The sequence below is a fragment of the Arachis ipaensis genome, chromosome B1 (assembly GCF_059453495.1).
Source record: "Arachis ipaensis isolate K30076 ecotype BB chromosome B1, ASM5945349v1, whole genome shotgun sequence".
NCBI lineage: Eukaryota > Viridiplantae > Streptophyta > Magnoliopsida > Fabales > Fabaceae > Arachis > Arachis ipaensis.
Genome location: NC_142436.1, coordinates 135,859,767 through 135,873,099, shown reverse-complemented (window position 1 = coordinate 135,873,099; position 13,333 = coordinate 135,859,767). Strand labels below are relative to the sequence as shown.

The 13,333-nt window shown below is 36.6% G+C and overlaps 1 protein-coding gene across 1 annotated transcript; it reads left to right on the top strand.

Moving 5' to 3' along the window:
• The first annotated feature begins 10,964 nt into the window (after positions 1-10,964).
• LOC148578502 (uncharacterized) lies at positions 10,965-12,112 on the top strand. The gene is made up of 2 exons (XM_088503069.1): positions 10,965-11,550; positions 11,631-12,112. The coding sequence occupies exons 1-2, from the start codon at positions 10,965-10,967 to the stop codon at positions 12,110-12,112; spliced, it is 1,068 nt and encodes a 355-aa protein (XP_088359195.1).
• Positions 12,113-13,333: the final 1,221 nt, after the last annotated feature.

Here is a 13,333-nt window from a genome sequence, read left to right as displayed (position 1 = left end):
AGTGTTGGTTGTTGGAATGAATTCCGGGGTCTCAAACCTTGCTTTTGCACCCGTCTTCTTGTTGACCATCTTTGTTCCAACTGGGTGGTAAGCAATCCAAATTCTCACTAGAGTGTCCAAACGACTTCCTAGACCCATTCAATCGAGCTCCACACCAATCTTTGCACTTCAACTTGGAGCGTGCAACCATATTGAACCTTGCAGGATAACTCTTACCACTAACCATCTCTCTCTTACTCTTATAGCCACAAAGAGCTCTAAGTTGCCCATTCGTCTCAAGTAAAGCATATTCAAGTGGGCTAATTAAGCTTAGAGATGAAAGATTTACCCACTTAAATGAAGGAATGGATGGTGATGGCCTTGGGGAAGAGGTCTCCAACAACTTTGGCAAGGTGATCTCCAGCTCTATTCCCTTGGGCTCTTCTTTGACAACTTCCACCTCTTTGCAAGCTTCTTCAATATCAACCTCTTCCTCTCGGTAGCTTTCTTCCAATTCGATTTCTTCTTCATTGTTCACCAAGGGCATGGGAGGTTGTGCTTCTTCTTCTTTAATCTCCATGTCAAGTCCAATGGGAGAGGATTCAAATGTAGATAAGAATTCATCAATGATTGAATCCATCTCTTGATCATCCCCTTCAAAGTCTTCAACCATGATATGCCTTGGAGGTTGTACACCCTCCTCAACATCAAATTCAAACTCCTTAGAAGGAGGCTCTATGACTGGGCTTTCCCAAGGACGTTCCGCAGCTCCTAAGTCTTCGACCACTTCTTCCTCTTTAACGATTACGGCTTCCTCCACTTGTTCCAATACAAAGTCATGCTCCTTACTGTCCACCTGAGCTTCTAGTGTCTCCTTCATGCTACGTTCTTCATTAGATTCTCCACATGAAGCCATGGGATTTCCTTGAGTGTCCGACTGTCGGAAAGCTAATTGATTTATCGCTTGCTCCAGTTGATGAAGGGTTGCATGAAATTGATCTACTGTTTCCTTGAGGTGAGCCTGTGATTCTTGGGTTGATGGATATGGACATGGTGCATATGGAAGTGGTGGTTCTTGGGAGTAATTGGATTGAAATTGGGATGGATAAAGGTGATGGTCATATGGAGGTGAATGGTTGTAAGTGGCTTGTGGGTATGGTGGTTCAAAGCTATGTTGAGGAGGTGGTTCATTGGCATATGATGGAGCTTGCTGGTAACTACAAGGGGTCCACCATATCTATCATCTTGGTACGCACCTCGGAATGGTTCTTGACCATAGTAATTTTGTGGAGGTTGGTTGTCACGAAAAGGTCCACCATAACTATTGTCTTGGCATGCATTGTAAGATGGTCGTTGTCCATGGTACCTTGGAAGGTGTTGTTGCCGAAAGGGTTGATCAGATCCTCGTGGCTCCTTCCATCTTTGATTGTTTTGACCTTGATGCATGTTTCTGTTATAGCTTCCATTCCTTACAACAACATTGGAACTAAACTTAAAGCCAGAGGGGTGAGAATTCATAGTAGCTAATAAAAATTAAAAACAAAAACTAATAAAAATTAATGAAAATAAACTCCTAAAACTAAAAATACTAACAAAGAAACAAAAAAGCAAAATTATTTACAATAACCAATAATAAGGCACACGTTTGTAATTCCCCGGTAACGGTGCCATTTTGACGAACGAATTTCTGCTAGTAAAGAATTTCACAAATAAATCCTCGTTGCAAGTATAGTTTCTAAACCAACAGAGAGTCCTTTCACACAAAAATTTGGTTGTCACAAGTAACAAACCCCTAATAAAATTGATAACCGAAGTATTTAGACCTCGGGTCGTCTCTCAAGGAATTGCAGGGAGGTATGATTTATTATTGGTTATGAATTTTCTGAGAATTTTTGGAATGAGGAATGGGAAAATAAATAATTGTAAATTAAAGCAATGAAAATTAACAAGAGGTTTTATGTAATTAAAATAAAAAGCCTTGACTGGAAGAATGATTAATTGGAAGTCCTATCTTTGTTGGAATTCTCTCAAGTGTAGTATAAAGAGGTTGTTGTTTTCACTTAGTTAACCCTTACTAAATAAAGGAAAGTCAAGTGATTGAGCTAACTCTTATTCGCAAATCCTAGTCCTCTCCCTTGGGAAGGTCTAGCATTAGTAAATAGAGGGTTAGCCAACAATTTCTAATTTAACTAATCACTTGAGCATTCCAACTCAAGTGTCTCCTCTTAATCAACCCCCTTGTCAAGTTGGGAGTCTACTCTGCCATCTTGCATACCATCTTCGTTGTTGGGAGTTTGGAATAGAAAAGAGACATGATAATAGAAATAAAATTGAAAGCAATTAAATAAATAATAAAATTGAGAAGAAACAAATTAAATTAGAAGAGAAATCAAATTAAAGAAACATTGAACCTAGAATTGAGAAGAAGTAATCCTAAAATTAAGAGAAATCCTAAATCCTAAATCCTAAGAGAGAGGAGAGAGCCTCTCTCTCTAGAAACTACATCTAAAACCTAAAATTGTGAATAAGAATGTTGTATCTATGAATGAATCGATTCTCTCACTTTATAGCCTCTAATCTGTATTTTCTGGGCCAAAACTGGGTTAGAAACAGCCCAAAAATTGCCCCATCGATTTCTGATACGTTCAGCACGCAGCAAAGTCACGTGTGAGCGTCAAGCATGGATTAAATTTTTGCCAGGTCACGCGTGCGCGTCGCCTAGCTTCGCGGCAGCTATGGCAAATTATATATTTTTGTGAAGCCCTGGATGTTAGCTTTCCAACACAACTGGAACCGCCTCATTTGGATCTCTGTAGCTCAAGTTATGGCCGTTTTAGTACCAAGAGGTCAGGCTGGACAGCTTTAGCAGTTCCTTCAGTTTCTTGTATTCCTTCCACTTTTGCATGCTTCCTTTCCATCCTCTAAGCCATTCCTGCCCTATAATCCCTGAAATCACTTAACGCACATATCACGGCATCGAATGGTAATAAGAGAGGATTAATATTAGCAAATATAAGGCCAAAGAAGTATGTTTTCAATCATAGCACAAAATCAGGAAGGAAAACGTAAAACATGCGAATTGTATGAATAAGTGTGAGAATAATGGATAAAATTCACTAGATTAAGCACAGGATAAACCCTAAAAATGGGGTTTATCAATACACCCGAAGCATTCAAAAGAAACACAGGCTTTGTTTTTTGAGAGCTTACGTAGTTGTAGTTTTTGCTTTTTTTTTCCTGCCTTTTTTTTCTTGAATAAAATATTAAAGGGCTTTTTTTTCTAAAAAAAAATATATACAGAATTAGAAGCAGAAGGTAATAAGAGATAAAAGCAACCGGTATCAGAAAGGAAAATTACATGCTCTCTACCAGTTTGTTTATGCTGCTTTGATCAGTGTGTCCTTGAGACAAATGATCATCACTTCCTAAGCTTATGTCCGATATTCTGAACATAGAATAGATATCATTAAGTAAAAATACCATACGGTTAAATCAGGATAACAAGATTTTATCAAATAAAGGTTCTTACGTCTCGGATGAGTCATAGTGACCTTCTGTCGATCGCAGGTCAGCTCCCTTCTCTCTGGAAACCAGAAACAATTATTAGCAACGGAAACACGTTAAAATTGGTAATATACACCCCAAACATAACAAACCCCTGTGTAGTAGATTTTTCATTGTTTTTCTTCTTTTTAGATTCCCTCAAGAATTCTTCTAATTCTTCAGTTCCAATTTCAGATCTGACAGTACATGCATAAAACAACATGTTAACAAATATAATTTGGATGATAAATGTTAATATAGCTTTACAAAGTATCCTACTCATGATAGGATTGAGTTTGTTCAGGAGATGAATCCTCAACAATGAGCTTGCTCTTTTTGGATTGTGTCCTGGGGAAAATAAAGTATGAATCAGAAAGACAAAATAAAATTGATCAGAAAACACTATCCAAAAGCAGTGCTTACTTTTTGACTCTAGTCTGAATGTTTTTCTTTGTTTTTTGTTTTTCTACTGGTGATGATTATTCGCTTCTGAAAGTTAATAACAAACGCTTCGTTAATACATGAAATTTTGAGAATAAATACAAAAGAAAACAATGATAATTTCAAAACATTACTCATCACTCGATTCAGTTTCTGAATCGGAATCCTCCTGATTCTTCTTCCTTTTTTTGGATTCCATTCTGGAAGGCAAACAATCATTATTAAAAAACACCCTAAAAGTGACAAAATACACCCTAAAAATGACAAAATATACCCAAATATGTTACTTACTTTTTGGCTATTTGGGTGGGTTGTTTCCTTTTTGGTTCCTCTGAGTCTTCTTCAGTCTCAGACTTAGAGGAAGAATAGACTTTAGCTTCAGATGTTTCACTCTCAAATGATGATGAACTTGCCTTACTTTCTTTTTGTTTTTTTCTTTCTTTTCTTTTTTCTTCATTTGTTTCAATTTCTCTTTTGTTTCGGCCATCTTTACAATTCCCTGAAACAGTAGAAATGTTAGTTAACAGCATGCAAGTAAATAAAATACACCCAAGGTTTTCTTTTCACTTACCATATGTTCATCCATTTCTGCTCTCATTCTTTCAACCAACTGCTCTCTATTCGAGTTGGCAATCCAGGGTTGTGGAGGTCTTTCCTCTCCTTTCTTGTCTTTGTTTTTTGATAGATGGAAGTAGACTATCATCAAGGCAAACAGGTAGCCGTCAATTGACTTTTTCTTTTTCAGATTGTAATTTGTTATGCCCTTGATGATGAAATTCAGAACATAGGCTCCCCAGTTGCCCTCCTTTATTATGTTCATCTTAAAATTGGTGCTAGGTGCACAGTGGAGATTTTGTTATTGTGGTTGGTAACAGGAACGCCATCTGTATATAGAGGATGAAAATCCTCTTGAACATGAGGCGATCCTGTTCATTTCCAACATCAATAGCCATCATCTCATCCGTCATATTTTTTAGAGTCTCCCCCTGGAATCTTCTAAAAATCTATTTGTTTTCTTCAGAAAGCTCCTTATAACTGACTTTCTGAGGAAATAGATCTCCTACAAAAAGGAAAATAACATACTATAAAAATCACTTGAAATACACCCAAACATTACTCATATACACCCGAATATGACTCATATACACCTATGTGTGTTTCTTGATTATAAGATAGCAAAATAAGATATTACGAAGAATGGAAGTATAGAGGTTTTCTGTAATGAGTTACCTGATGCATTGAGGCCAAGCGCAACCCCTATTGTACTGGGTTTAACTCGAAACGAACCATAGCCAGTTTCGAGTGTGTTTTTTCCTAATTTAAAGGAGTTAGCCAACTCCTTTAATAATTTGTGATGCACCCTTAGCGGCGGGATGTGCATCAGTCCACCAAAACTCAAATCCCAAACAATTGCTTTCTTTTCCTCGCTCATATTTCCAAATTTTTCACTCAACAAATGGGTTGAACACTTCAAGTCTTTGGTTTGCTGTAAACAAAGCAAAATTAGAGTCGTTAGAATAAGATATATTTGTATTATGAAAAATTGATTTGATCTAAGGCATATATTTGTGCTTACATTTTTTCCACCTTGATTTTTGCTTGCCATTTTTACTGCAATGAAAAAGAGATGCTGTCAATATATAAAAAATATACCCATATATCAGTCAGATACACCCATAGATCAGCCACATACACCCAAACCCAGTCCCATAAGCATTTAATTAAATCAGTTCAAAATCATGTTCAATTCACTCAAACGTGCATAAAATGACACTACAAGGTCAAGCACAATTAGAACAGTACCAGTTAGACTTCAAAACTCCTAATATATATATGAGACCCATACACCTCTACATTTTTTTTTATTATGACATTATATGAGTTCAGAAATATATTTAAGTTCAAAATGCCACTAGAAGCAACAGTTGCATGCCAAGTCCAAGATATACACCCAACGATCGGCCATATACACTCAACAAATTACGCCATATAAACCCAACAAATATATAAAAAATACACCCATATATCAGTCAGATACACCCATAGATCATCCACATACACCCAAACCCAGTCCCATAAGCATTTAATTAAATCAGTTCAAAATCATGTTCAATTCACTCAAACATGCATAAAATGACACTACAAGGTCTAGCACAATTAGAACAGTACCTGTTAGACTTCAAAACTCCTAATATATATATATATATATATATATATATATATATATATATATATATATATATATATGAGACCCATACACCTCTACATTTTTTTGATTATATGACATTATATGAGTTCAGAAATATATTTAAGTTCAAAATACCACTAGAAGCAACAGTTGCATGCCAAGTCCAAGATATACACCCAACAATCGGCCATATACACCCAACAAATTACGCCATATACACCCAAAAATCAGTTAGAAGAGGAAGAGTCTTTCATGTAAATGAAACATGCATAAACCTACTTAAAAAACATGTAAACATGTACAAAATATGTACCAAAACACACGTTAAATCATTCACTAGAAGTATCTAAGATAGCATAAACGAAGAACAGTTTCATCAGAACTGGAATATGAGATCTAAAACAAGAAGAACAGTAAAACCTAGAAGAATGTAGAAGAAACCGAGCGAGAAATACTGACGATATAGTGCTTCAAATTCGAAATCAGAAACAGAAATGTGAAAAAACTTGAAGAACAGTAAAACAGTACGTTACCTTGAATAATGTTTCTTCCTTTTTTCTGCTGATTTTATTTTGGAGATTTGTATCTTTTGTTCTTGATTTCTTCTACTCTTCGCAAGGAATTGGAACGTTTCTTCGAATGTGGTTTGAAAGACGGTTTGCGTTTTGTTTGAGGAAGAAGAGGAAGAGTGTGCCATTATTGCGTGTTTTGAAAAGTGCAAGTGTTTGTGTGTGGCGCGTGTGTTTGACGCTCTATTCTAAGGATTGTGTGCGCGTGTTTTTGTTTTCGGTTGGGCCAACTTGTATAGCTTGTAAGCCAAAAAGGTTTGTATGTGTAGCAGGTCCCGCATCTAAATATATATACTTGTGTAGTTGGGTTGATAAATAAACAAGTTATCCTAATTCTTCTGCTAATTTTACTGAACTTAATTTTGAGCAAGTGCAACTTTCGTACTATATCAACTAAAAATATTATGCAATTTACTTCAATAATTTTTTTCTATGTTTATTTATTATGATAAAAATTGATACGTCAAATTAACAAAAAGTAATATAATGTGTGCAGTCACGAAAAGAAACAATTTAAAAAAAATTAATTAGCAAAAGTTTATGTATGCCTAGCATAAAACTCTCTTGCAGACTTGCAGCAGGTGCAAAAATTTCATTGATAACTAGGTTGGGACTACCGTACACAGCACTACTAATATAATGTCTATGACCCAAGCTGAATTCTATGCTTATGCGTTGATCATCAATCTCCACTCTATATCAAGATAGAAAACAGAGGATTAGTGGTTGATTTTTGTCGTGAAATCACCTCTCTATAAAACTTAAGTTGATAGAAAGAGATATGTGAATTGTTATATCTCTAATATATTTTCTCATTTAAATTTTTTTTTTAAGTTTGTATAAATTTTTGCATAGGCCTATAATTTTTCTTTTTATTTGTCTTATGTTAAATTTTTTTAGTCAACAATAATCGAACTTTAAACTCATAGAAGTTGTGGTATGATATTAGAATTTAAATTGGGTATGCCTAATTCAATCCTAAAAACTTGTTCATAGGATAAGAAACGCCTTACACTTAAAAATTTTTCAGAGATCTTATCCTTGAGAGATTTGAGACTTGTAGTACACATCATTTATGCTCATAAATGATCATTTAGAACGTGAACACTTGTCCCAACAGCACTGGATTGGACGAGCTCTGATATCATGTCATGAAACTACTTCTCTCAAAATTTAAGCTGACATAAGAAAGCACATGAATGATTATATCTCTAAAATCTCTTCCTTTAGAATGATTCTTGGTCACCGAGCAGAAACTTTTTAGTCGAAAATTATTATCTCTTTTGGTCTCACTTTTGTCCCAAAGGAAGTTGTGGGATCCCTTCAGTACTTGACTATCTCTAGACCTGACTTTGCCTTTTTTGTTAACAAGGTTTTTCAGTTTATGCATTCACCAACAATTGAACATTGAAAAGCGGTGAAAAGGATACTACGATACGTGGCAGGTATAGTGTCAGCAGGTATTAGATTTCAAAAATGTACTAACTTGAGATTGCTTGCCTTTACAGATTCGGATTGGGCAGGGGACTTGGAAGACAGAAAACCGGTCACTGGTTACTATGTATACTTAGGAAGCAATTTTGTATCATGGAAAAGTAATAAACAAGCCAAGATTAGCCACAGCAGCACTGAGGCAGAATACATGAGCATGGCAGCAACTCAGTCAGAATTAGTGTCCATTCAACAACTTCTAAAAGAACTTAAAGTCCAATCCAGTGTTTCATACAAGGTACAAACATATGAAAATTGACCTTCATTGCCTTAGAAAAATGGTGAATCAAAAAGAGCTTTATATTCTTCATATACTCTCCATAGCTCAGATTGGAGATATCTTCACTAACCACTTTCAGCTCCTATGTTTCACAAGTTTAGAGACAAACATCGAGTAGTTTTTCAACCCACTGCTAAGTTTGAGAGAGCTATGAGTGAGTAAGTACAAAATGGTAGTTATAAACCTAAATTAACTTTTTGATTCTGTTAATTTGTTTTGGTGTTCTGGCATTTTCTGTTTTTCTATTGCTATGTCCAGCTCTTGTGAACTCTATATATAGAGTAATATCCTTGCTTCAATGTACACAATATTCTTCTATCTCAATGAATAAACTTCAGTTCAATTCTATTGTATTTCAGTTTCTATTCTCATAGTCTAAACTTACCTTTATGCATTCAATTTTCAATTCATGTTCCATTGTTATCAATTGTAACATTTTATTAGTTAAAAATTAAGAAAAGTCACTTATGAACATATCCAAATTGGTATATATATTTGTTGAAAATTTATTTATTACTTTAAAATTTTGGTGTATTTTGTAAATATTTAAGAATATTTAATATTACATGTAATAATTAATTTCTCATGGATCATTAATGATCTAATTGCAATTTATGTTAAAATATATTTAGTTGCAGATATACTTAAATTCTAAAGTAATAAATTAAAAAAAATCATATTTAAGTTAAAGATATACTAAAATTCTAAAGTAAAAAATTAAAGAAAATAATTATGTGGCCAGTTATCTCCTCTTGTAGTGTCACATTGAAATTTTGGTATATTTAATTTTTTTTAATAATAGTTAGTGATAGAATATAATTAAATTGGGTTGATCTAGTGGTAGGTTTATTAGTCCGCTTAAGTAAGTGTCAACGGATTCAAAACTTGTTTTGTACATATAGCAATTCATTGGCCAACAACAAATCCTTAAATAAAATTCTGATCCGCAATGGATTAATCTTTGAATTGTTAGGTTGAAGGATACCGCTAAAACCAAAGAAAAAGTTAATGATAGAATATATTGATTAATGAGAGAAAAACGACTGACCACTAATCCCTCACTGCCAGGTATTTATATTTCAATTACTATTTTTAATTGAGTTTCCATTTTTTGAATTTTATTTTTATAAATAACTAGTGTATGTTCCCGTGTTCTGCACGGGATAATACATAAAATTATATAATTTTTTTATTAAAATTTAAATGAAAAATATCTATAGTAATTATTATTATAAATATTTTACAACTTAAAAATATTAAAAATATTAATATTTATTTTAATCAATTTGAATTGGTTGAATGGTCATCTCAGTTGTTCGTTTAAGCAAGTATTTGGAGTTTGAATCTCGTCTTGTGTGTATAACAATCCATTAGTTAGCGACAGACCCTTAATAAATAGAGTATCAATATGTGGTGGATTAGTCATCGACTTGTCGAGTTAGGAAATCCGTAGAAAAAAATTGTATTTGTCTTTAAAATAGATTAATTTTTCATTAATACCAATACTCATGGACTTTTGTCTTTGTTGAAATTTACTTGGGACAATTTTATTTGCTGGTATCATATTCATTCTTGAAGTCAAAACAATATGATCAACCTTGTTACTTGTTAAAACTTCACATTTTATAAAATGATTTCTAAATTTTCAAATTCATAAACTTATGTCATTACAAAAGTTATTAGATCGATTAATATTTCTTGGTAACATAGTGTACCGAAACACCATCGTTGAGTATTAGTTAGTGTGAAGAGAAACCAATAACAACTTTTGTTATTCAATATATAATTTATTCTATTAAAAAATAAATTAATATTTTCTAAACTTGTAAATATATTTTCTTCTAATTTCTTACATTATTTTAATATTTTATTTGATAATATTTACCATTAAAAAATAGCAAATGACCATACTATTTTACAATATATATGATGTACAAAATAATTTCTTATCTTAAAATTAATTCTGTTTAGTGAGATAGAATTTAAAGGCTCAAGAATTTCAATATGGGAAGGAAAGTGGTGATTTGGCCAGAAATGGGGGAACATTATGTTTTACCCAATGGTGGACGTCTCGGGTGCATGGTCAACACGCAGGGGGCGTGTTGACTACTACACGTGGGGGCGTGATGATGATGTTGCATAGCTTGAGTGGTACACGAGGCCATCACGTGGGGGCGTACTGACGTAGCATGTGGGGGCGTGATGATGACGTGACGGAGCTTGAGTGGAACATGGGGCATCACGTGGGGGCGTGCTGACGTAGCACGTGGGGTCGTGATGACATGGCAGCAGCACGTGGGGGCGTGATGAGTTAGCACGCAGGGGCGTCCTGACACGTGGCAATACGTGATTGGCCTAAGGCAATCAAAACATGGGGGGCGTGGTGAATGCTACTCACTATATAAGGCAGTGTTTGAGTCTATTTTCATTCTGAGAAAGTGTGTGAGTGTTCTTTGAGTGTGTTTCTGGTGTAATGGAGGGTACCGCAAACTTGGTAGTGTATCGCAACGGTGAGATAATACGTAATACTCATGAGGGAGTGAGGTTTGTGTGCCAGAATCCATTTTCCTTTGTGGTTCCATGCACCATGACGTTTATGGAACTTCAGAACGGTCTCTGTCAAAGCATGGAGAATGGTACGTTAATGAGAGTGAGCAGAATTCTGTACCGGAATCCAGTTGTAGTTTTTGGTGGTCTAATACAGTTTGATACCATGCCAATCACTGACGAAGTGACTATGCATAATATGTTTCAAATTCACCGGCAGACTCAGATGCGACAGCCACAGATTGAGCTGTATGTTGAGTTTGAAATCGTAGAGGTGGAGGATGATAGAGCTGCAATGTACGAGGGAATGAATAGTGACAGCGAAGAGGACTTCGAAGCCACTTATGAAGCCGGTGACGAAGACGAGGATGGTGATGTGAGAGTTGAGACAGCAGCGGATAATGTAGTGGTTCACCCCTCGATCAGTCAACCGATGAACGTGCCACCTTTTATGCGTGAGTTGGATCTCGATGCCATGCATGCACTGGAGTTTCCGGAATATTCAAACATAGGTACGTGATGACCGAATAACATGTTTTCTTTAATCTATACTTTGGATTGATTAATAAACGATGATGAGCACTTTCTGTAGGTGTTGCTGATCCCGAGGACGGAGAGTTCCGGATTGGAATGGAATACAGTTCTAAAAAGTCGGTCGTGGCAGCAATTAGAAGTTACACTATCGCTAGAGGAGTTGACTACGACGTGTATGAGTCTGAGCCACAGATGTTCTATGCAAAATGCAAGATATATGGGCGTGGGTGCGACTGGCTTATCCGAGCCAGCTTGATACGGAAAAAAGGTTGTTGGGAGATACGCAGATACAACGGTAGGCACACGTGCACAATGGGAGTGATTTCACAGGATCATTCTAAGTTGGACTCGGATACAGTTGCTGAGGCTATAAGGCCATTGGTCGAGACTGACCCGTCCATCAAGGTGAAATCTATAATAGCCGAAGTCCAGTCAAGGTTCAACTATACCATCAGTTACCGAAAGGCTTGGTTGGCAAAGCAGAAGTCCATAGTGAAAGTTTTCGGTGATTGGGAGGAGAGTTTCCAAGCCTTGCCGTAGTGGCTCTCGGTTATGGTTCAGAAGATGCTTGGGTCAGTTGTCCAGATAGAAACACACCCACTATACAATGGGAATGAAGAGGCGCAAGGGGTAAAAATACTTCATCGCGTATTTTGGAGTTTCAATCCATGCATTAGGGAATTTAGGCATTGCAAGCCCCTAGTTCAGGTTGACGGAACACATCTATATGGAAAGTACAAATGTATACTTCTGGTCGCTGTTGCACAGGATGGGAACCAGAACATTGTGCCTATCGCTTTTGCCTTGGTGGAAGGGGAGACAGTTGATACGTGGCACTTCTTTCTCAGGAATCTGTGAATGCATGTTGTCAGAAAAGATGGTGTGGGTATGATCTCATACCGGCATGAGTCAATTCGGGCAGCAGTAAATCGTTCCGGAGGTAACTGGCAACCTCCAAGAGCATGGTGGATGTTTTGTATAAGGCACATCGGCAGCAACTTCCTACGAGCATTCAAAGTCCCTCACTTGCAAAAGCTTGTGGTCAACATTGGGTATTCAAGAACGGTGGAGGAGTATAACATCAACTATAAGAGGTTGGAAGAGCGAGGTGAGGCATATGCCAGGTGGTGCGATGCCATTGGACTTAGACATTGGGTATTGGCATTCGACGAGGGACATCGATGGGGCCATATGACGATGAACCTTGTCGAGTGCATTAACTCACTGTTGAAGGGTGCCCGTAATCTACCTGTGTTGGCACTAGTCCGAGCAACATATTATCGGTTAAATGAACTTTTTACGCGAAAGAGTGCTGAGACTCACGAACGCAAATGTGCTGGATTTACTTATTCCGTATTCGCATAACAGTGGATAGAAGCAAGTATGCAACAGGCTGGGAATACAGTTGTGCACCGTTTTGACAGACAGAATGAAGTATTTGAGGTGCGCGAACCATGGCTCATACCGACTGATGCCACATGTGGATCAGCTGAGACTAACGGTGAATGCATAGCACTAAAATCTGACCAACCACCCAAACTAGCGTTGGCCCAATCATGACCACCGACGGAGAAGTCAAACCAATCATGACCGGCTGGAATCGTCAGTATCGACTGACGCAACTAGCTGGACTGGCCCGGGTGCCTATGCTGAGAGTGCTGGGAATGGTGGCTGTGCTGAGAGTGCTGGGAATGGTGGCTGTGCTGAGAGTGGTCACTATGCTGAGCGGCTGAGAATGGTGGTTGGACGCACTGTGATGAC

What these genes read in the sequence shown, in the direction of transcription:
- LOC148578502 (XM_088503069.1), top strand. Translation starts at nt 10,965, where the DNA reads ATGGAGGGTACCGCAAACTTGGTAGTGTATCGCAACGGTGAGATAATA. An exon ending in TCCGGAATATTCAAACATAG is followed by an intron (nt 11,551 to 11,630) that starts GTACGTGATGAC and finishes CACTTTCTGTAG; the next exon opens with GTGTTGCTGATCCCGAGGAC.